At 55.0% G+C, this 23,078-nt stretch overlaps 2 protein-coding genes across 2 annotated transcripts; both read right to left on the reverse strand.

Moving 5' to 3' along the window:
• Positions 1-1,966: 1,966 nt before the first annotated feature.
• Positions 1,967-10,190, reverse strand: LOC136302443 (serine/threonine-protein kinase pim-1-like). The gene is made up of 8 exons (XM_066205937.1): positions 10,125-10,190; positions 9,730-9,837; positions 9,559-9,609; positions 8,985-9,351; positions 8,861-8,880; positions 4,017-4,118; positions 3,541-3,622; positions 1,967-2,013 (listed from the first exon to the last, which is right to left on the reverse strand). Exons 1-8 carry the CDS (start codon positions 10,188-10,190, stop codon positions 1,967-1,969), a joined length of 843 nt encoding a protein of 280 aa, XP_066062034.1.
• An 8,324-nt stretch (positions 10,191-18,514) lies between these two features.
• Positions 18,515-19,303, reverse strand: LOC136302575 (olfactory receptor 6E1-like; the record flags this gene model as incomplete). Its single annotated transcript, XM_066206045.1, is given in 3 exon segments — positions 18,515-18,948; positions 18,951-19,081; positions 19,083-19,303. Coding segments are annotated over 3 exon segments (786 nt in total), but the record flags the coding sequence as incomplete, so codon positions are not given.
• Between the last annotated feature and the right edge of the window lie 3,775 nt (positions 19,304-23,078).

Raw genomic sequence — 23,078 nt, forward strand, 5'->3', positions numbered from 1 at the left:
AGAGTACTTAGCACACATATCCAGAAGTACTTAGCACCAGTTAACATAAGAAAAACCTGGAAGCCTAACTTGGCAAGAGAGTGACTTGACAAAAAGCTTTAGACATAGCCTTGGGGAAGACCGAAGGGCGGCTACAGAATCAGCCCTGTGCAGGGAAGGGGTGAGGAAGATGAGCTGCTTTGGTGTGCTGAGACTCCTCCTGGCCAGCAGGTGAACATTAGCTTCAAGTCTAGGATTCTGACGCAATGTGTTTCTTTCTAAGCCCCTGCCTATGGAATCACCTCAGCAGTCTAAAGACGGAAGGTATTTTTGATAGAATTCCTACAGAAACCCACTGCAATTTGGACGTGGCAAAGAAGCCTTGTGGTGGGGTGCAGAGCCCTAATCTCCTGCCAATAAAAGAGCTTTTGGTGGACAATGCATTTGTCTGCTGATTTCTTTGAATTCTAGAGACCTCTCAGGACTGCTCTATCCTGAGGGAACGCCCTTGGCCTTGACCTGTAGGCACTCACGCAAGCTTCAAATCAGCTGCCTCAGCTTCCAAGACCTCTCTTGGCCGGCATCCTGACGGGGATGCAGGACTGCTGCGAGGCACTGCTGGGACCCGGCAGGACAGGACCGGCTGTCTCGTGTCCACGTAGCAGCACCCCCTGACACAGCCGGGGTCATCCCAAAAGCAGACAACGCTCACGTGTCTGCGGAGAGGGGCAAGGAGCGCTGGGCTCCTCTCAGGGTGTCTCAGCTGGGCCTGCTCCACAACACGCCCCTATCTGAAGGCCTGCTAATGCCCAGCTGCCAGAAATGCCTGCCTTGTTCTCTCCAAGATGCCCAGGAAGAGCCAGTGAGCAGGGCGCCTCCGGAGGCAAACCTTCCAAGCCTTTTCTGAGGCCACAGACACCCCAAGATCAGCCAAGACTCTTTGTGCCACCTGGCCCACACAGCCCATCTCGGTGCCGGCCCTCTGGGCCGCAGCAGCTTCCAGCAAGCAAGAGGCAAATGCATATTGCCAAGAGTTGAAACACAGCAGACAGGTAAGATGTGAGAGGTGTGTGCATGAAGGCCTTTAAATTCACAGCTCTCAAAGACAGCTTTGGGGCTGGCAGCTGGACAGAGATGCTCCTACTCTCATCTGTGTCCAAACGGGGGGGAACACACCCTGCTGCAGGTGGTGGCCTTGGTCTCCGCAGGTCCGAGTGGATTCATCACCTGCTCTTCACAGCCTGCTCCTTTCCCTTGTCCATCTGCCGAGTGCAACGGGCCTCAAGGACTGAAAGGACCACAGAGAGCCAAAGGGGGACAGTTGCTCCAACAGCACCGGGAGCTCCTAGGAAAGCGCTTTCCTTCAGCAGCAAGCCCCTTTCCCCCAGAGGCATTTCCCCAAATGTGTACCTTTCCTGGGGAACACCAACACACTCTTAAGAAACCCTGGCAAGGCTGAATTCCTTCTGGTGCTTTTTAGACAGGCGCTCCAGCTCTAGCTGGGATTTCCCCCAGTGTGATTCCAGGTGGAGGTTCGCACATGCAGCCCCAGGCCCTCTACAAACACAAGCTGCCCGCTGCCTCTTCACCTGCCTCGATGCCTGCCTGCGCTCACAGCAGCAAAACCAGGCTCTTCCCGGCCAGAGACCAGAGCCCTGTTCCCACAGGACGCTCTTGCCAGCACCTTCCAGGACTCTCTGCTGTGCACCCAGCACTTTTCATGCCCGCTCTCCACAGCCTTTGGAACACAGAGCACAGCCTGGCTGGCGCTGCCATCAGCACACCCCCAACACAGGCGGAGGAAGGAGGAGCAGGGGCTGCTTTGTGGCCATGCCCAGGAGAGACTGGAAGGCTGCCCTCCCTCTGCTCTCACTTGCTTGGCTTTCTGACAGGCTCTGAGGCAGGGGCTGCGATTCCTCAGCTCTGGGGACCAGAACCGCAGCCGGGATCCAGGCACTGCCTGACGGCACTCGGGCCATTGGCTCGGTCACGCGTCCGAGTCTCGGCCACCGTGCTGCTGCTGCTTCACTTGCCCTAAGGCACACCCAAAGCTCCCTGTTAAGGCCTGATGGTCTCTGCTTCTGCCCTCTCCCTGACCCTGTGCAGCGATGGAGCACTGCTGTGCTTTCAGGTAGCTATTCTTGAAAGCTTCCAGCATTCCAAGCTCCTTTGCCTTCTGTAGATGCTTGCCATGGAATCCCTCACAGCTGGGTTCAGAGCATACTCAGGTTGGCTCTTCCAAAATCCAGGAGCTTCAGGCTGCTCAGTAGGACCTTAAACTCCACAGTGTTGTGGAACTGGACATTCAGCACAGACACCTTTCCAGCCTGACGCGGCCTCGCTTCTCTGTGTCTCTTCACAAAACACAGTGCGGAAGAGGACGGCAGCAGGGGCCTGTGTGTCCCAGGGCTCAGGTTTTTACGCCGCTTCAGCTCCACAGAGACGCAGGTAAAGTGAAGAAGCCAAAGTCTTTAATAATGAAAGGCGAAGCAAAGGGATGAGCTGGGAGGGAATAAGGGGGGATGGGCAGGGTTTGAGGGCTGGGAGGGAAAGAGCTGTCAAAAGGGGTGGAGAGTGGAGGGAACAAAAGGGGATGGGCAGGGTTTGAGGGCTGGGAGGGAAAGAGCTGTCAAAAGGGGTGGAGAGTGGAGGGAACAAAAGGGCATGGGCTGGGTCTGAGGGCTGGAGGGAGGGAGGTAACTACAAACAGGGAGAGGTCTGAAGCCATGGGAATTGTGCTCAGCCTCAGCTCTGCATGGAGCTCCAGCAGCACTGAGAGATGGTGTCCTCTTCAGTGTCTCCCGGTGTGTTCTTGGGACACTGGTTCACTGGATTCAGAAGACGTCCCCAGTTGTTGAGCTTGTTGGGGAAAATGGGCTTCATTTTGCAGGTTAGAGCATGACGGGCTGCTGTCTTGCCTCTTGGTTTGAAGGGCTGGAAGAGAGAAGAAAAGAGCCATGGTCAGAGCCGGGATCTGTGCGAATCCTAGGAGATCTTCCTGCCAGGGCCATCCCACCCAGAAGGAAGCAGGAGACATTGGGATCAGCCAGAAGGTGCTTGCCACGAATCCCCCACGCACCCCTGAAATCTCTGTGTGTTGTGCCCTCTCCAGCCCTCGTCCACACAAGGAGCAAAGCCCTCCAGAGCCGGGGACTGCAGCTCTCGGCCCAGGCAGTGCAGCTTCCCCTGCCAGAGAGAGCCGCTGACAACCCGCTGCCCTCACTCACTTCTGGCGATGAGCTGGAGCTCTCCCTGCTACATCCTCATGTACCGCACGGCCGTGCCTGTGAACGCAGAGCGTGTCACGGCCCCAGCAGCACGGCTCCCTGCCAGCGCCGCTGCCAGCCCTGTGGCCACACGGCCTCCTGCCCTGGCAGGGCTCAGCCCGGGCCCTTGACGCCTGCTGCCGCCCCAGGGCACGGCTGCCAGAGGGCGGCAGCAGCCCCGAGGGCAGGCAGGGCTCCACGGCGCCGGGCCCGGATGCCGCTGCAGCCGGGGCAGCAGCCGGGGCTGGGGCCGAGCTGCAGCGGGCCGGGGAGGGAGCCTGGACTTGTGGCTTACCGATGAACTGCATGGCCGCCTTCGGCAGGGACTCCTGTGGGTTCTGCAGGTGCTCGGCCGCTTGGCTCCTGTCGTCTGCCAGCTGGAGAGAGCGGCAGGAGGGAAGGGTTGGCGTGGGCTCAGCCCCTGGGCCGGGCTCTGGCCGCGCCCAGCCCCCGCCTCCCCTGCCCGCACGGCCCTGAGGCCCGGCCAGCAGCCGCTGGTGCCAGGCTCTGGAGGGGGCAGAGGGCCGGCTGCTGCCCGGGGAGCGGCGGTGCCGCCCCGCCCCGCAGCCCTGGTGGGCTGGGACTCCACGGGCACCCGGCTCAGGGCCGCAGGAGCCTGGAGAAGAGCCCGCGGGGCCCAGGGAAGGGAGCGGCATGTGGGGCGCAGGCCGGAGCCCCTGGGTGCAGCACTGGGCAGGGGCCACGGCTGCCAGCCCCGCGGCCACGGATCTTCTCCAGGCTGAGGCTGGCACTTCTCCAAGGCATCCTTACCTTACACTCATCGATATTCAACGGATCTTCCTTGGTCGGTAGCTCCTCTCGATCCCTCCACTTCAGGAACTTGGCCGCACAATGCAGGGTTTCCCGAGAGGCCTGAAGAGCAGCAGAGATGCAGAGATGGCACCACAGCCCAGGGCACAGGGACCCGCATCCCTGTGCCAAGGCCTGGAGGAGGACGCAGCCTGCGTGGCACCAGGGCAGGAGGCAGCTGAGCCCTCTCCCAGGCATGCACAAAACCTCACATTTGCCACACGCCGGTTCTCATCACGGCAGTAGATTAAAAGTAGGTGCAGGCTCTTGTTGACAATTGTCTTCAGGGGCTTTTTTCCCTCATCCACTACCAACACCATCACCTTACAGAAGAGGTCAATGGAGAGCAGTTGCATGAAGCTATTTTCCTATAGGAAAGGAAATAACCTAAGCACTGATTACACCAGGCCCACCTAGGCAAAGGCCTGAAAATGCAGACAGCACAATATTTCTGGGTGCCTGGGGCTTCGTCCTGTTCTATTCATGAATGTCATGAAATGGGACTTCACCTGCCACCAGCCCTGGTCACCCTCTGCCACCACAGCTCTTTGGACCTTGTGTCCCCCAAAGCAGATCCAAAGTTTTGCTGCTGCTCCCCACTTTCCACAGGTCCACAGAGAGATGGGATTTTTCCAAGTCTAGTGGCTCCATCGTGCCATATTCCTAAAGAATCAGCAGCCCATCCTGATGAATAGGGCGAGTTACACTGATGGTTGTCAGTTCCATTTCCTGCCTAGAAATCCTGAAACTGCTTCTGAATGCTGCTCCCCTCAGCTCTTGGAAACCTACTCACAAAGAGCTGGGAAAAAAATTCCCTGCCAATGAGGAAACAAGTGAGTTGTGCCAAAGTTAGACCTCTGTGGGAAATCTCTATCCATCCCTATCCTTTTAAAATATCTGTATGTGGGGGTGTGCATAGATGTGTCTTGTATGGAAAGGAAGGAGTGCACAAGCAACATGACTGACACCTTCACTCTGTGTTCATTCCATACCCAAGGGAACAAAGATGTTATGGAAACGCTTGTATAGATAGACCCTTCTGTCCATAAGTACAGAGACATCCCAGAGCCCCTGGCACACACAGACCCTTCTGTCCATGGGTACAGAGACATCCCAGATCCCCTGGCACACACAGACCCTTCTGTCCATGGGCACAGAGACATCCCAGAGCCCCTGGCACACACAGACCCTTCTGTCCCTGTAGAACGGAGCATGGCGGGTTGGGGCGGTTGGTGGGCAGCGAGTCCCGCACAGCAGGCGAGACTCAGCTCCAACCCTGCCAGGCCCTGCCAAGGCTCAGTGCCGGCTCCTCTGGAATGGGAAAGCCCTTCAGCCTTGTCCCTGCACAGAGGGGCACTGCTGGCCTGGCAACACAGGTTGTTTTCCCCACGAGCTGCAGTAGATGAGAACACAACACTTGCAAACACTGACTGCAAGCCACAGCTCTGGCTGCTCCCCATGAACCTCGGCTCTGGCACCACTGTCTGCCCCAGGCTCCAGGGGATGCAGTGCAAGCCCGGCTGGGCTCTGCCCTTGGGCCATCCTGCAGGGACAGCTGCAAACAGGGAGCATTTGGTTGTCACAAACAGCCAAGCCAGGGGTGGAGGGCAGCTGGTCCAGCCTGGACTGCACTGCTGTGTGCTGTGCTCTAGGCTCCCCGCAGAGGGGACTGCACTGGTGTGCCAGAGAAGACAAAGAAGCTTCAGCTTCAGCCTAACTGAGGTGGGTGGGTGGGCCGGGAAGAGTGGGGTGGCTCACGGGACTTCACAGAGCTCATCATGCTGGAAGGATGAGGAAAAGGGAGTGGGAACTCAGCAGTGAGGAGAGCTGAGGGCAAGAGAGCAGCTCTGAATGACACTAAAATGCCACCAGACCTCTGAGGCATTGCTGCCCCTCAGCCAGTGACAGGATGAGTCCCTAAGCCTGGGGCTCGGTCTTCCTCATGGTGACGGGCACCAAGGATGGCAATAATGTGATGGAGACTGCAATTAGCTGGGCACTCACTGGGGGAAAATAGGGAGCAGTTGTGAAGGAAAATGCAGGTGGGGGACAGAACTGTTCAGAGAAGGGCTGAGCTACAGTTTGAGCAAGCTGAAAAATGTCATTTGGCGTTACCCCAGATTGATTTCATTTCAAAAGGTATTAAACAAGTTTATTTTGGGGGGTGTCATGTTTTCCCTTGGAGATGCACCCTCTGCAAACTTGAGCTGCATTGCCAAAATGCTCAAGGCAAGTCTGCTGCAGGTCACACCATTTCTTCTTTGGCTGATCCCGGCCCGGTGCTGAGCTCCAGCAGAGCCCTGGCAGAGCCCAGAGCAGCCTCAGCATCCGCAGAGCCCGGCTGCAAGGACAGAAACCAGAAACCGCCCGTCAGCTGAAGGCTCCTGTGCCCTTGTCCCAGCCGCCCGCGGTGCCCCGGCCATGCTGGCCATGCTCAGAGCGGGGCCCAAAGCTGCCCATCATTGCTGCCTTTGGCAGCAGAGCAGGAGGGCAGGACACGTGCCCAGCCTGCAGCCAACCAGGGCAGATCCACCTCCCCAGCAGCTGCCCAGAGCAGGATGCTCCTGTGCTGGCTGCCATCTCCCAAAAGCTCTTACCCCACCCGTGCCAACAAGATGGGGACACACCTCACGCCATCCGCCACGGGAATAAAAGCTGCTCCCAAACCACGTCCTCAGCCTTCTCCTTCATCCACTCCACAGCTGGTCACAAGCACTTCCCAGTCAAGACTGGACACCACCTAGAAGGCTTCCTTTAGATAAACAATCATCAAATTAACAAAAAGAGATTACAGACAAAAAAGAGAAAAAAGGGAAAAGGTAAAAGATCCTATCTCTGTCAGAGGTTGAGGAAGCCCCCATGCCCTGCATGCTAGGGAAAAACCCACCCACCAGTGAGGGAAGCCCATGCTTTCACTCTTCCCCCCCTACACTGCCCCCCAAAATAATGGTGATCCCAAAGAAAACAAAGGGAGTGGAGCAGCCCAAGTCCTTCCTTGCCGGCAAAGCAAAGCAGCCGAGCACAGGTTCTGGAGTCCCACCTCTGCTCCCACCTTGGGGCTTTGTTTGTGTCGGGCTGGCTGCCACAGCTCCAGCCCAGTGCATGGTGGGGGGTGGTGGCTGTTGGCAGGGCCAGGAGCCGACTCCCATTTCAGAACCACCCCAGCCCGTGCCCCCAGCCCTGCCACAAAGCAGCTTGGCAGCCCACTGAACAATCAGTTGCATCAGCCCCAGTAAAGGGGGGAACCTTTGGTTCCTGGCCAGGCTGTGCAATGCCCAAATCTGGGAGCATCCCCCTGTGTGTGAACTCATCTCCAAATTGGCTGTGGAGCCTGGCTTTGAAGAAAGTGCCAGAATTGAAGTCCATCACCTTCAATTGCTGGTGGCCAGGTTCAGGAAGAGGTTGTCATCCTTGTTGTCGTTCTCGCTGTCTCCAGCAGCAGCAGCCCCACCTGGTCCAGCTTCTCCAGGGGCTCCTTCTCCTTCCCTGGGGGTGAGACCAGGCTGTCAGTGTTCTGCCCAGGGCCCCAGCTGTCAGTGAACCAGCACAAGCCAAAACAACTCGCATGGCAGCCCCCAGTGGTGGGCAGAGCAGCTCAGCTCCAGCAGAAGGGCTGCCTGTGCCCACCTGATGACCCCTGTGCAGTGACACAGGCAGCACAAAAAAGTCTGGGTTTCTTTGCTTCTGATTGCCAAGGCATGTGTGCAGCTGGAACTTACCAGGGCCCTGCATCAAAATGAGCCTCTGGCTCTCTCCCTTCTTCTACTCCAGATGAATATCCTGCATCCAAGGATCACCAAAAAGGTCTTCTAATGAAGGCCTTTCCATGTCATCCACGGATAAACAGCACCTGATGAGATCCTTGCACTCTGGGAAGAGAAACCAGAAACTGCCAGTCAGTTGGAGAAGGCCCCTGGCTGCTTTTCCCCATATTCCCATGCCCAGGCCATGCTGGATGTGCTCAGAGCTGGGCCTAAACATTCCCATCAATTCCCTGCTCTGGAGGAGAGCAGGAGAGCAGGACATGTGCCACCTCCTCAGCAGCTGCCAGTGCAGCCAACTGCTGTCTCCCAGCACTGGTGTTCCCCCCGTGCCCAGAGATGAGGATCCACCTTGAGAGAGCCGTTGTGGCAGCGGGAGCTGGCCCCAGCTGATATTCCAGCCACTCCTGAAAGGGTGCTGCCCGCAGACCATCTGGTGCAAGAGCATGCCCAGGGACCAGATGGTAGCTGGCTCGCCATAGTACCAGCCAAAGTCGGTCCATTCTGGGGGCTGTATGCTGGTGTTCCTATGGAATACAGATGGAGTTCATCAGGGGGATGCTGCTGCTCCCAGAGCCTGGCCCCAGCATCCCTGGGCATGTGGGGACTGCCCCAGTGGCACATGGTGTGACCCGCTGCCCTCCAACCAGGACCTGAGACTTGTGTGAAAAACTGGCATTGGAAAAGAAACCACTGGTGTAGGAAAAGGGCGGCAGAAGCCCTGGAAAGGCCTGACCAGAACAAGAAAAAACCCACTCAGAGCAGGAGGAAAACCATGCCTTCCTCCTCCCTGACTGCATTGCCCCAAATAACATTATGAACACAAGACAAAGAAGGCCAGAGGAGCAGTCCAAGCCCTTTCTCACCTGCACACCAAACTGGCTGGTGCACAGGTTCTGACTCCACACTCTCTGATACCCCCACCCACGGGTGTTTCTGTCAGGCTGGCTGCCCCAGCCCCAGTCCTGGGCAGAGTGGCTGGCAAAGGCTGCCAGCAGGGCTGGAAGCTGGGCCCCAACCCACCCCTGCTCAAAAGCAACTCACCTGAAGTCTCAGTGCCCTGACTGGCAGCAAAAGGGAGAATCCCCCCTGCCACTCCGAGGTTGGGCTGTGAGATGTTGGGCCATGAGATGTCAGCAACTGGGAGCACATCCTTGCGTGGGCTCACCTGCAAACTGCGTGTATGCCGTGTCTTGAAAGTAGGTGCCACAGCCAAAATCGATCAATTTGGCCTGCCCGGTGGCCAGGTCAACCAAGATGTTCTCTGGTTTGATGTCTCTGTGCAGGACCCCGCAGCTGGTGCAGTGCCGCACGGCCTCCAGCTCCTGGAGAAACAGCTCCCGCGCCACCTCCTTGGACAGGAACCTCCGTGCCCGAATGAAATGCTGGAGGTCCTGACACCGCTGCGGGCGCTCCAGCACCATCACGATTTCACTGGGGAGCTCAAGCCACTCCAGCAGCTGGACGACACCAGGGAAGCCAGTGGAGACCCTGTCCAGCAGCACGATCTCCAGCGGTGCGCTGGTGCCGTTGGGCTGTGGGAGGACCATGATGCCGTCAGTGGGGCTGAGGCCGTGCCGGGGGTGGGGAAGCCCTCACCCAGGCCGGGATGTTCTGCACCCTCCACTGGCCCCACGCCCGCGCTCTCCTTCGAGGCGTCCTGGCAGCTTCCACCCTGCCGGGCCTCGGCTCGTCCCTACCTGGCACGCCCCGGCTTCTCCCGCTAGCCCCCGCTCACTCACCAGCTCTCCCCAGTGCCGGACGCGGTTCCGTGGCACCCTTTTGATGGCCACCTGAGAGACAAAGGGAGAAGCGGGCTGAGCTCGCTGCCCACGCTGCCCAGCCCCATGCTCTTCCTCCTCCGCCCTCCTCCTCCTCCTCCTCCTGCGCCCGCCGCCAGCCCCGCCGCTCACCGGTGTGCCGTCCGAGAGCCGCGTCCCTGCGAAGACTCTTCCGAAGCCGCCGCGCCCCAGCAGTGAACCCAGCCGGTACTGCTCCTGGAGGTCCTTGCTGCGCCTTCCCTGCCGGCGAGACGTGGCTTTCAGTGCTTGGCCCGGGGCCAGCAACAGCCCCTGAGCGCCCCTCAACCGCCCCAGGCCGGGAATCCCCAGGCGTTCGCTCCTGGCAACGCGACAGCGGCAGCTCAGGGCCGGCGGCCACGCTGCCGAGCGGCGGAGCTCGGGCCGGGGAAGTAGCAGCGGTGGCAGTGGGAGGGGCCGCGCCACGTGTGTCCTCCGCGGGGCCCAGGAGGGGCTGCGGCCGGGGCCGGGGCCGGGGCTGGGGCCGGGGCCGGGGCCGGGCCCGGCACAGGCGGAGGCAAAGGGCAGCGATGCCGCCGCAGCCCCAGGCACTGATCCTCGTCCAGCACCGCCATCGCCAGGACAGCCAGAGACCGGCGGAGGCGAGACCGCGGCGGGAGGCCCGGGGCCGGGGGCGGGGACGGGGCAGCCCCGCCCGGGGCTGGGGGCGGGCCGGGGGCATGGCCCGGCCATGCAGGGGAGAGGGAGACTGCGAGAGGACGGGGACACCGGGACAGGGAGATCGGGAGAGGGTGTGGAACTGCGGGAGAGGAAAAGCAGGAGGAAGTCGAGAAAAGTCGCTTTTTCTGCTGCTGCTGTCGCTGCTGCTGCCACTGCTGCCACTGCTGCCGTAGCAACTAAAGCCCCGGGGCCGTTTTTCCCCGGGTCCGTTTGTTCGTTGCCCGCTCAGCCCCATGCCGAGCCCCGCGCTCCCCGGGGGCAGCCCCGAGCCTGTCCAAACACGGGAACTTTGCCCACAGGAGCCAAGACCCAGAGTCTTGACTCCTGCACTGTGGCAGAGCAATCCCCTTGGTTGCTGCTGTGCATTGTCCCTGCTGAGGGTCAGACACTGTCAGAGCACGTTCCCTGAATGCAGAATTCGTACCTGGCCCAAGCACTGCACTTGTGTCTCCAGCATTGCTTTCCAAGAAAAACAGGGGAAGGCAAATTGTGTGTAGCTCATGGTATTTTACAGCATCTCCAACTTGCCAAATCATGGATCTTAGAGGTGAGATCCATTTGTAGTTCATGGGATGGAGAAGTAGTGCAAGATGGAAAAGGGGAGCATCAAAATCATTTGACAAGGACATCTTTGATTGCTTCTTTACAGTTTCATTTCATTTCTTAAAAGCTCTTTCAGTTTTCCCAGAATCTTCTCCACAGTCCCGTCTGCTCTTTCCAAGAACACTTCCTGGAGAACGAGGTGCAGCTTCTGTCACAAGACGTGCCACCAACTGCAGCTTCCCTTGGCTTTCCACACCGTGTGTGCAGTAGGAGTCTTGCAGCAAAGCAGGACAAATATTTGAAGAACTTGACAGCTTGTCTGTTCTTTTCCTTGTGGACTTGGGAGTTGTGCCCTTGGTAAGGTTTTCATTGTTACTGTTGTACCCTAAGAAAACAGGACGGGGTACCAGGGGAACCTGCTGGGAGTCTGTTATCATCCACCCAGCCAGGAAGAAGAGGTGGACAACTTAATCTATAAGCAGCTGAAGAATGTTTCAGGATCACCAGGCCTTGTTCTTGTAGGTGACTTTAAGCTGCCGGATATCTGCTGGGAACTTAATACAGCAGGAAAGAGGCAGTCCAGGAAGGTTTTGGAGTGTATGGAGGACAACTTTTTGTTGCAGCTGGTGAGTGAGCCCCACCAGGGGAGGGCCTATGTTCGACCTGTTGTTTGCAAATAGAGAAGGGCTGGTGGGAGATGTGGTGGTTGGAGGCTCCTTGGGACACAGTGATGATGAAATTATAGAGTTCTCGATATTTGGTGAAATCAGGAAGAACATCAAGAACACTTTTACACTGGACTTCCAATCAGCAGACTTTGGCCTATTTACGAGACTTATTCAGGGAGTTGCTAGGGAAGCAGCCCTTAAAAACAAAGGAGTCCAGGAAAGGTGGGCGTGCTTCAAAGCAGAGATCTTGAGGGCAGAGAAACAGGCTTTCCCTGGGTGCCAAAAGATGAGCTGACGAGGCAAACGTCCAGCCTGGATGGGCAAGGAGGTTTTGAAGGAACTTAGGAATAAAAAGAGGAGGGTCAGGTCAAGGAGTATTTAAGGGGATTGCTAGGGCATGTAGGAAAAGTGTTTGGGAGTCCAACGCTCAATTCAAACTTTATTTGGCAATTTTGTACAGGATATTAAAAAATGTTTTTCAAATATATTTACTGCAATAGGAAGACCAACCTTTGTTCTGTACTGGATGTGGGAGGGAACTTAGTATGCAGGAGGAGGCATTCAGAGAACTGCTGAGCTGCTTGGATGTTCATAGATCAATGGGCCCAGGTGGGATCCACCCCAGGGTGATGAGGGAGCTGGCAGATGAGCTTGTGAAGCCGCTCTCCATCATTTACCAACAGTCCTGGCCCACTGGTGAGATTCCAGATGACTGGAAGCTGGCCAATGTGACACCCATTCACAAGAAGGGTGGGAAGGAGGATCCTGGTAATTATAGGCCAGTTAGCCTGACCTCAGTACCTGGTAAAGGTCATGGAGCAGTTTATATTGTGTCATGGCCAGGGTATCAGAGCCAGCCAGCATGGGTTTAGGAGGGGTAGGTCATGTTTGACCAGTTTTTATGTCTCCTTTCATGGCCAGGTGACCTGTGTGGTGGATGTGGGAAAGGCTGTGGATGTTGTGTGTTTGGACTTCAGCAAGGCCTTAGGCACTGTCTCCCACAGCACGCTCCTGGAAAAGCTGGCAGCCCACGGCTTGAACAGGAGCACTCTTTGCTGAGTTAACAACTGGCTGCATGGCCGGGCCCAGAGAGTGGTGGGGAAGGGTGCTGCATCCAGCTGGCAGACAGTCACCAGGGGTGTTCCTCAGGGGTCTGTGCTGGGGCCAGCTCTGTTCAACATTTGTATTGACGACATGGATGGGGCTATTGAATCTCGTATTAGTAAATTTTTAGATGACACTAAGCTGGGAACATTTGTTGATCTGTTGGCAGGTAGGAGCGCTCTGCAGAGAGACCTGGAAGAGTTGGATGGCTGGGCAGAATGCAACAAGGTGAAGTTTATTAAGTCCAAGTGCTGAGTCCTGCATTTTGGCCACAATAACCCCTGCAGTGCTCTAGGCTGGGGATGGTGTGGCTGGACAGTGCCCAGGGGGTTCTGGTCGACAGCCAACTGAACATGAGGCAGCAGTGTGCCCAGGTTGCCAAGAAGGCCAATGGCACCTGGCCTGGATCAGGAATGGTGTGGCCACCAGGAGCAGGGAGGTCATTCTTCTCCTGTACTCGGCACTGGTGAGGCCACACCTCGAGTGCTGTGTCCACTTCTGGGCCCTCAGTTAAGAATAACCTTGAGATGCTTAAATGTGTCCAGAGGAGGCAACAAGGCTGGTGAGGGGCTTGGAACATAACTCCTGTGAGGAACGACTGAGGGAGATGGGGTTGTTTAGCCTGGAGAAAAGGAGACACAGAGGTGACCTTATCACTCTCTACAACTCCCTGAAATGTGTTAGTAGTCAGGTGGGGCTTGGTCTCTTTCTCCAGGCAGCCAAAGACAGAACGAGAGGACAGAGTCTTAAGGCTGCACAAAGGGAAATATACGTTGGAAATTAGGAAAAAGATTTTTATGGAAAGGGTGATAAAGTTCTGGAATGATCGGACTGGAGAGGTGGTGGAATCACCATCTCTGGATGTGTTTTAAAAAAGACTGGATGTGGCACTAGGTGCCATGGCTTAGGTGAGGTGTTGGGACATGGGTTGAACTCAATGATCTTGGAGGTCTCTTCCAATCTAGTCATTTTATCATTCTGTAATTCTGTAAAGGTTTCCAGGTCAAATGGTCTAAGTCAATGAAGCTTCTGCTATGATAAGAGTTTTATTTTGAGTTGGATGTTTTATTAAATGGTTTTCCAAGTTCCTTGATTTTCTATATTTTGCCAGTAGAGCTGTGTGTTGCTTTGACCTCTTAGCTCAGTTGGTTAAAGTATGGTGCTAATATCACCGAGGTTTAGGGTTCCATCCCTCTATGGGCCATTAACTTCAGAATTGGACTTATGATCCTTGACTGTTCCTTGCAAATAAGAATATTCTGTGCATCTGTTCATCCTGAGACTATCTGGTTGGCATTTCTCCTTGTGCACCAAACACGAGTAAGACAACCTTTGGGTACCCCCATTATTTCAGTGTTCTGGGGTGTTACAGCCCCGCAGGCTCATTATGGCCTCTTGTTTCCATGAGGCCCGGCTGTGTCACACTGGCCCGCAGTGCCATGAGGATCGGGAGTGTCACACAGCTTTGTGCCATTTGTCCTTGCTGCCCCTCCCATCCCACTGCCCCACAACCAGCCCCGAGCCACCCGGGAGGGACAGGCCCTGCTGTGCCAGGCCTGGGCTCAGGGCTTGGCCTTTCTGCTCCCTCCAACCAGCCCAGGCCTTGCTCAGCATTGCAGTTCCCTGCTCACAGCCTGCGGCTCCCTGCAATCCTGGCCTCAAGGATCTGCTCTCAGCAGTCCCTGGGGAGCCTTTGGCACTCCCTGCCCTCAGTGGGGCCCAGGGATGCTCCAAGGGACTTGGAGTTTTGCTTCTGCCTCCTTGAGCAGCTTCTTCAACCTTCTCTCAGTGCCTGGAGCTTGTGGACTCAGCCCCAAATCCAGCATGGGGCTGATTCAAATCCAGAAAGCAGTCACGACCTCTTTTTCTTCCTTCACTTGTCTTCGTCTCCGGGGCTTGTGCAGCTGCTTGGAGCCAGTTTGGAGTTCTCTTATGGAGGAAGATTTCAAAGTGCACCTCCTGATTTTTTTTCTAATCCAGGGTGCATTTTTTTTTTTTTTATTTTTCAGTCCATTGAAGAGGTGAAAGAAACATTCCCCAAGTGATCTTAATGCTGAGTGTCTCCTTAGGAGGTCTAGGCATGGAGAATGAGCCCCTTGCAGGCTGACCCTGTTTGGACAACCTGCCCCTCACCCCAACCTCACCGTGTCTGAAATCATCCACCAAAAACTGACATCTGAAATAATTTTTGTAAATTATGAATTTTTCGTTTTTAAAAAAAATTTAAGGAAATTATAATAATATTTATAAATATATAAAATAATATTATATATGTTTTAACCTACGTTTTACATGTATTTTAAAAAATCGATACATTTTTAGCAACCCAAAAAATTATTGGTCATTGGTTCTAAGTAACAGAATTCCCTTCATTAATTCATTGACAACATCTGGCTATTGATTCCTCCCTCTTTATGCTAATTAGTCCTATTTTTACTCCTTTTGTCATCTTCTTTATCGTTTTCTCAGACAGGGTAAAAGGGGCCACTTTGGGGTCCACGGAGACATTTCTGGGGCACATTTGGGGCAGTTCTAAACCTGGGGATGGAATTTGAAGAAAATTTGGGGGTCTGAAGGACATCTGAGGGAGCTGGGTGGGCACTTGGAGGTCAGGGAGGGGAATCTGGGGCCCTTCGGGGTCCGGGGGGGCACTTGGGGGGCCCTGAGGGGACTCTCTGGGGCGCGGGGGATTTTGGGAGTTGTAGGCGCGGGTAGAACACGGTGTAACGGGGACGAGGAGCATCACGGGAGTTCGAGGCGCAGCTCCAGTGGCTGTCGGGGGGGGGCGCGGGCATGACGGGAGATGGAGTCACGGCTGGAATAGGGCTCTGGGTGCGCCGCGGAGCATGCTGGGAGCTGTAGTCCCGGGAGTGCATAAAGCCGAGCTGTGGCGGGTCCGGGAAGGCGCTTGGGGGACACTTCTGCGTCCGAGTCGCGACTTGAGGCCCTCGGGGGAAACGTGTGCGGTTCGGGAGGAATTGGGGGGAACTTGGGGAGCTCGAAGCGGGCGCTTTAGGACACGGGGCACAGCAGGAATTTTCGGCGCGAGACTGTGTTCGGCAGAGCTCTGAGAGCACGGGGGATGATCGGAGATGAATTCCCAGAAGTGGCTCTAACAGACATCTCTGGGGTTGGGAGCATTCAGGGGAGTCACGGACGATTTTGGGGGGTTCCAAATAAATACTGAGGAGGCACTTAGGGATCCTGGACGGTCTGGGGGAAACCTAGGGTACACATGGGTGGAGGGGGGATACGGGGGCGGGGTTCTGTGGAGCGCGGGGCATGACGGGCATTGTAGTCCGGGGTGCAATGGGGCTCAATTGGGCCGCGGTGCATGACGGGAGTTGAAGGCAAAACCGAAACGTGGCACCGACACCAGGCACCGCCCCGAGGCCCCGGTTTCCTGGCACTGATTGGGTGCTGGCGGTGACGGGCGGGAGCCTCGGCAAATGAGAGGTTGCGGAGGCGGGAACAGCCGATTCAACCCCTCTAGTCCTTCCCAGTACAGCCTAGTTCGCCCCCAGTAAAGCCCAGTTTTACCTCAGTGCCCCTTCAGTCCCCCCCTTTACAGCCCATTTCATCACCAGTACAGCCCAGTCCCTCCCAATACACCTGAGTTCATTCCCATTCCCTTCCAATTTCCCCCAATATCTTTCATGGAACGCCCCAGTATCCCCCAGTCTTCCCTACAGTGTTGCCATTGTCCCCGGTTTATCCCAGTATCCCCCAGTATCACTCAAAGTATGTCCCAGTGTCTCCCAAAGTGTTCCCAGTGTCCCCCAGTATGTCCCAGTCCTCCCCAGTGTTTCCACGGACATTTGACCTGCTCCCGGTTGCCGTGGCTCCCAAACCCAGCAGTGGAGTCAGTGCAGTGTCCATGGCCACAGCCCCTTGCAGTGGCCCAGGGCAGGTTGGGATGCTGATCCACCCTCACAGCCGGCCCAGGGCAGGGCTGGAGTGGTTTTGCTGGCCCCTTGGGCTGGCACACACTTGAGGAATGTGTCTGTTTTCAGTGGGGAAAATTAAGAGTTTTACATTGCTTCAAAAATAGAAAAGCCGTTTTTTGCCTGAGTGCAGGCAGCTCTCTGAGCAAAGCAGGTCCCAGGTGAGTGAGGACAGGCAGGATGGGCTTGGGGAATGTTATCCACACTGGGTCAGACCTCAAGGCACAGCTTCTCTGACCAGGCCAGGCCTTCTGAGGAGAGGCCCTGGATCAATATCAATTCACAGAATGCTGCAATCACCTCTCCTCTAAAGAGAACAGTAATAAAACACACTCTTTATAACAGGAATGTGAATTTCTTAGAAGCTCTTTGAAATCTTTCTCCATAACTGCAGTACAAAACCTTCCTAATGAACTGCACCAGAGCAGAGGGAAGTCAAGGCAGAGCCGTGGTTTATCAGGACTTGCTTGATCCCAAAGAGCCCCGTGGTGCATTTGGTGCTGAGCCCTCAGGGCCTGAGAGGAGATGGCACAAACCTTTCCAGGAGTCCAAGTCAGAGGAAAAACCCAACGTGTCTCAAAGCATTCCTGGGTCCCACTGAGGTCCATCCCCAACACAGGCTCCTCATGAACTCCTTGGAGGAGAGAACTGGAGGCCAAGAGTGCCCAAAAACCTCTCAGAGACGGAGTGTGGGAAGGAAAACCCAAAGTACCTTAAAAGACATTGAGTATCTCAGAGCATTAATGAGCCCCACTGAGTGTCAGTACAAAGCCTCTCTAGGGACTAATTACAGCAGATAATTGGAGGCCATGACTGCACAAACCTCTCAGAGTGATTCAGTGTCAAAAAGTAGTACTTTAATGACTCTTGAGTAACTTGAGGCATTAATGAGCCCCACTGAGTGTTGTTAGTGACAAAACATCTCAAGGGACTTATTACAGCAGACAATTGGAGGCTGTGATTGCACAAACCCCTCAGAGACTCCAAGGCAAAAGCAAATCCCAAAGTGCTTTGAAAAACCTGCAGTCCCTGGGAGCACTGAGGAGCCCCCCAGGGCCATTCCTGACCAAGGCTCCCCAGGGACTGGTCCCAGCAGATCCCTGGGGCCACTGGGATGGATGTGGGGGGATGCTGAGGGCAGGACAAGGGGGTGACAGTGCCCAGCCTTGCTGGGGCTGTGCCAAGAGGCCCCAGGGCCTCAGGACAAGGTGTCCCCTCCCAGCCCTTGGTGGCACAGACCCTGCGGTGCCCCAGGGCACCAAGACTTGGCTTCTCCTGGGCACTGCCAGGCCTGCCAGGCCCTTGGCCATGTCCAGCACAGCTTGTCCTGCGCTGTCCCACAGCTGCTGCTGTGTCCCTGCAGGCTGCACACTCCCATCTCGCTGCCCCCTGGCTCTGCCCTGCATTTCCCTTTCTCTTCTCCCTGATATCCTGGGATGGAACGTGTGAGAATGGTTCAAAGCTGTACCAGGGAGGGTTTAGACTGCACAGGAGAAAGTCTTTCTTTACTGGCAGGGTGACTTTGGAGTTTCAAACTTTGGGGTTTCAAAGCAGGGCTGATGGCTGTCCCAGGAAAGGAGCTGGGACAAGGTGTCCATCGCTCAGGAGCTGTAATTTGGATTGTCACTTGCCACTGTTCCTCTGAGCTCTTCTCTGTTCCAGAGATGGGCTCTTAACGAGCTGGTGGCTCTCCTGAGATGGGCCCGGGAGCAGCCCGGGCAGAGAATGAACTGAGTTTGTCCTGCTGCCATTGTTGGTGCCCTGTCTGGGAGTGCAGATGAGTCTCTTCTCTCTTAACCTGACACAACCCAGCAGGAGCATCAATCTCCTGAGGCAGCCCTGTTTGGAGGCTGCACACACAGGCATTGGTTTTGTGTAACAGATGATACCAGATCCTTGGGATGGCTTTCCAGAAATGCACCATGCTTAGAGGAAAGGCTTTGTTCTTGGCCTGGCAATGGATTTGTTCAGGGCCAGGATCACAGATTTGTTCCCAAGGCTGCAGATGAATGGATTTAGGAATGGGAACAGGACTGTGTTCAGCAGAGCTCCAGTTCTGTTGGTCCTCAAGGAAACATCTTCTGCAGGACACGTGCAGAGAGCAATGCAGCTCCCACGGGCAATGGATAAGGTGATGGGATGGGAAGAACACGTGGTCAAAGCTTTCTTCCTCCCAGAGGCTGCTGGAAGATGCAGAACACAGAAAAGGACGCAGATGTCAAATGCCAGAGTCAAACATAAGGAGCCCAGCACGACACACGGTAAGAAGACAGAGTCTGTTTCCCAAAGCAGGCTGGTGTCAGAGCAGGACAGTTTGAACAAGGGGGAGTTGTCCCAGAGGAAATGGGGGATCTTGAAGCCACAGAAAGACAGCACAGAGAGGAAGAGCAGCGGTAGCTCAGCAGGACAAAGCTGAGGACCCAAGCAGCAACACCCAGGTGGACACAGAGCTGAGGCTTTGTGATGTCAGCATAGAGCAAAGGCTGGCAGATGGCAACACAGCGGTCAAAGGACATGACAACCAGGGAAAAACTCTGTGCAGCCCAGGGCAAAATAAAAATAGTTTTGGGCAAAGCAGCTGCCTAGTGAGAGAGTGTTCTGACCAGAACTCAGCATCACAAACCATTTGATGCTTGTGGAGGATGTAAACCAGATTTCCAGGAAGGCCAGGCTGCAGATGAAAACATCCATGGGGGTTTGCAGGTGGTGATCCACACACAGGAGGAAAAGGATGGTTTCATTCCCCATCGCTGTTGTCAGGTACATGAGCAGAAGGACCTGAGATAAAAACATCCGCGGTCTTGAATCATGCTCTGGGAAACCCTCTAGGATGAACTCAGTAACTGCTGTTGCATTTTCTGGTGCAGAATTCCAGCTCTTCGTGCTGAGACAGGAACATGGCAAAAACAAGGGCGATAATTTCACAGTCTGGACAAACATTTCTATCCTTCCTTCTCTGCTTCTTTCTTTTCCTGCAGTCTTGCCATACAGCACAGTGATTGCACTTCAAACACTTTGTTGCCCAGTACTTTTTAGAGGAGTAGTTTCCTGCCCAATAGTTTCTTGGGGATTAGTTTCTTGCCTAATATTATCTTGCCCAGTAGTTTCTTGGGGAGTAGTCCCTCCGTCCCTTTTATTTAATCTTCCTTTCTTTCTTTCTCTCTCTCTCTCTCTCTCTCCTTCCTTCCTTTCTTCCTTCCTCCCTTTCTGTAATGTGGTGCCCTTATCCTCCCCAAATCACTGCCACGTAACCTCAGCCCTGCACAGCTTGGGACCTTTACCTCTGCCTTGCCAATTTCACTGTGATCTCCCAGAATGCACTTCTAGGCCCCAAAATTGCTACAAGCAACAGGAGCCTCCAAAAAGTGCCTCTTGCTTTCTCTTCCTCTAGACCCACTACTCCAAGAGCAAAAACTACCCAATACCTCATTGCAATCCCTACACCTGCCAAGTTTCTTACCACCCCCACAGTGCAATCCCCACAGTGCAATCCCCACATTTCACCGCTCCACACCACCCTACCCCACGGTACCCTACACCATCCCATCCCATTCCCTCCCATCCCATTCCTTCCCATCCCATCCCATCCCATCCCATCCCATCCCATCCCATCCCATCCCATCCCATCCCATCCCATCCCATGACTTCTGGGCAGGAAGTCCCTTCCAACCAGGACTTAAAACCTCGGGGGCAGCTGCAGCCTCTTGGGCAAACCTGGGCCATGGCCCGACCGCCCTCCCAGGGTACAAGTCCATGCCCACATCCCATCTCGGCCTGGCACGGCAGCACAAAGCCCTTCCCTGTGTCCTCTCCTTGCAGACCCTTGGCAAGAGTCTCTCTCAGCCAGCAATTACTGCTCATCCCTGCTGTGGGTCACAGCTGCAAGTTGATTTTCTCCCCGTGGCCCCGGCCCAGCCCAGAGCCAGGGCCAGGACCTTTCCCCGCAGCTCTGTGGCCGCTGCCTCCCTTCGGCCACAGCCCAGCAGACGCAGCTTGGAGCTCCCCGGGGGCTGCGGCTCCTTGCCAGGGCCGGCGCTGGGGCAGCTCCACCTGGGCCCCGGGGGAGCAGGGACAGCAGCCCAGGGAACGGCTGGGGCTGGGCCAGGCTGGCTCTGGGCCAGAGAGCAGCAAAAGCTCCTTCCCCTACAGAGGGCTGGGACACTGACCAGGCTCCCCAGGGAATAATCACAGCCCTGAGGCTGCCGCAGCTCCACGAGCTTTTGGACACCCCTCCCAGGGATGCCCAGGCCGCCATTGCCTGCACTCCATCATTCCTCTGGGTCCCTCTCAGCTCAGCCTCTTCTGCCATTCTCACCTCTGGCTCAGCCTGTGTGTCCACTCCAGGGGCTGACAGAGCCCTTCAGAAGCTGGTGGGGTAGGCACAAAGAACTGGTTGAAGGGCTGGGAGAAAACTTCCCCTGCTGTCATTTCCTCACAAAAAGTACCATTCTTAAAGTAACCCCAAAAACATACACTTAGAGTGTGATAGCCGTGTATCTATGTGCTTTAACTTCAAGCAGAAGTTAAAAATCCATGAATTCCTCACCTTATCTGTTGGGTTGTTCTCCTCACCTGAGCTTAAAGATGGTAAAAAGCCTTTTTTCCCTCTGAAAGCCCCGAGCCAGGTCGCAAGAAAGAAGCGGAGTCCTCAAGGTCTTGTTCTCTTGATATTTCGCGTTGTTTATTGTTTCATATCTTAAAATGTTCTCCGTGCCCAGCTGAGATCTGAAGAGCAGCTGGGACACGAGGCGACTCCCCCCACAGTGGGACGTCGCAGTCCCTTTATACAGAAAGTTATATATCACCTGTTTACACTTATATTCCTATACCTATCACCTATAGTAAAATGGTCAACTTTACTCTGATCCAATCTCCTTAAACTACTTTGTGCCACCGTCACCAAAAGATGGAGGCCAGGGGAGAAGAAGGAAGAACTAAGGGCAACACCCTAAGTCCTCCATCTTGTCCCCCTTGTACCTATATTCTAAAAAGTCAAAACTACATCATTTCTCATCCTATACCAAACTAAACTACTTTTTTCACATCTTTGTGGTTTGTAATTCTTCCCTCAATGTTGGAAGCCGTTCCCATGGACTGAAGTCAAAGACAGTGTCTTCCTGAGCTCTGTGCCAGGGTCTCCAACCGCCCTGTACAGCTCCAAAACCCCCCTGTACAGATCTCAAACCCTCTTGCTCAGGTCTGTGGCCTCCCAGGGCATCCAGAGGAATGCCCTGGACTCCGACATTATCAACCCATAAAACAAACTAGATAACAGACCCAGTAGCCTTAGTTATAGGGCCCATGTTTTGATAAGGGCCTGCAAATGGGAGGAATACAGCCACAACCATGTGCCATCCAAACCAGGGTAAGCTAGACAACATGGTGTTACCTAATGGGGTTTTGTTGGGGGTTAGGTTTGTTCCTTCTTTCTCTAAAGAATTTTTTCCCCACAAGTTACCAAGGAGACCAAGTGTTGGATACTTGAGAGTACTTAACCGAAACAAAGAGGTGGACAAAAGGTGGAAGGGGGAGATAACGCAGGTAAAAGACAGAGCTTGAGGCAGCTGCGTGTTTTTTTTTCCGGCGTTCGGGGAGACGCGTGTCTGCCGCTCCTCGAGGAGCTCAGCCGCCGCAAAGCACGCCGAGCGGAGAACGGCTGTTGCTGGCTGGAGGAGTTTCACTGTGGCCAAAGGGATCCAGTCCTGGGAAATCTACTATCACCGGTTCGACCTGAATCCTGAGTTTTCTCTGCCACTCGCGGAAGCTGGGCCGCTTTCTGCCTCGCCTTCGGCTTCTTCGGCGCTGCTCCTCTTGCTGCAGCGTGACCCTGCACCCCCTGCGCTGCCGGGACATCCTGCCCCTGCCTGCCGGGACACCCTGCCATCCCAGCTACCAGCCCGGGACTTTTCCACTGTTTCAGCTTGGTGCTCTGAGGATTCTGCAGGGACACTGAAACCAAACTGCCCTGGGTTTTGTGAAACAAAGCCCTCAAGGTTCTTGGTACTGTTGTCGTTTGTCATTAATGCTGTAGTTGTTTGGTGGGGGGGGGAGTTTTTTTTGTGTTTGTTTGCTTTGTATTACATACTAGTAAAGAACTGCTATTCCTATTTCCCAAATCTTTGCCAAAGAGCCTCTGATTGTAATTTTACCTAGCAGATACCTGTCTTCCTAAACCAAGACAGATTTTGGCGCCCAAGTGTGGGGCTTGAGCGCACTGAGAAAAGAAAAGGGAAGAGAAATAGCAGTTCTTAACTAACCTAGTACTTTCTTTTGTGTGCGTTGGATATAAAAACCTCATTAGGCTGCATCATGTGGTCTAACTTAGCCTGGTTTGGGTGGCATGTGGTTGTGGCTGTATTCCTTCCATTTGCAGGCCCTTATCTAAACATGGGCCCTATAACTAAGGCTACTGTGACTGTCATCCAGTTTATTTTATGGCTTAATAAGGTGAAGAACTCATGGATTTTTAATTTCCTCTGGAAGGCAGGCACATGGATTCAGGGCTATCGTACACTTACTGTGT

The sequence above is a fragment of the Chamaea fasciata genome, unplaced genomic scaffold (assembly GCF_029207755.1).
Source record: "Chamaea fasciata isolate MVZ Bird 193981 ecotype frontalis unplaced genomic scaffold, bChaFas1.0.hap1 SCAF_29, whole genome shotgun sequence".
NCBI classification, from domain to species: domain Eukaryota; kingdom Metazoa; phylum Chordata; class Aves; order Passeriformes; family Sylviidae; genus Chamaea; species Chamaea fasciata.

Excerpts from the sequence above, each read along its gene's own strand:
- LOC136302443 (XM_066205937.1), bottom strand. The coding sequence starts at position 10,190 with ATGGCGGTGCTGGACGAGGATCAGTGCCTGGGGCTGCGGCGGCATCGC. Across the intron at positions 9,838-10,124 it reads GCTGCCCTTTGCCTCCGCCT|GGAAGGCGCAGCAAGGACCT; the intron begins GTGCCGGGCCCG and ends TCTCGCCGGCAG. Across the intron at positions 2,014-3,540 it reads GGCGGCCATGCAGTTCATCG|GGCAAGTGAAGCAGCAGCAG; the intron begins GTAAGCCACAAG and ends GGTGTGCCTTAG.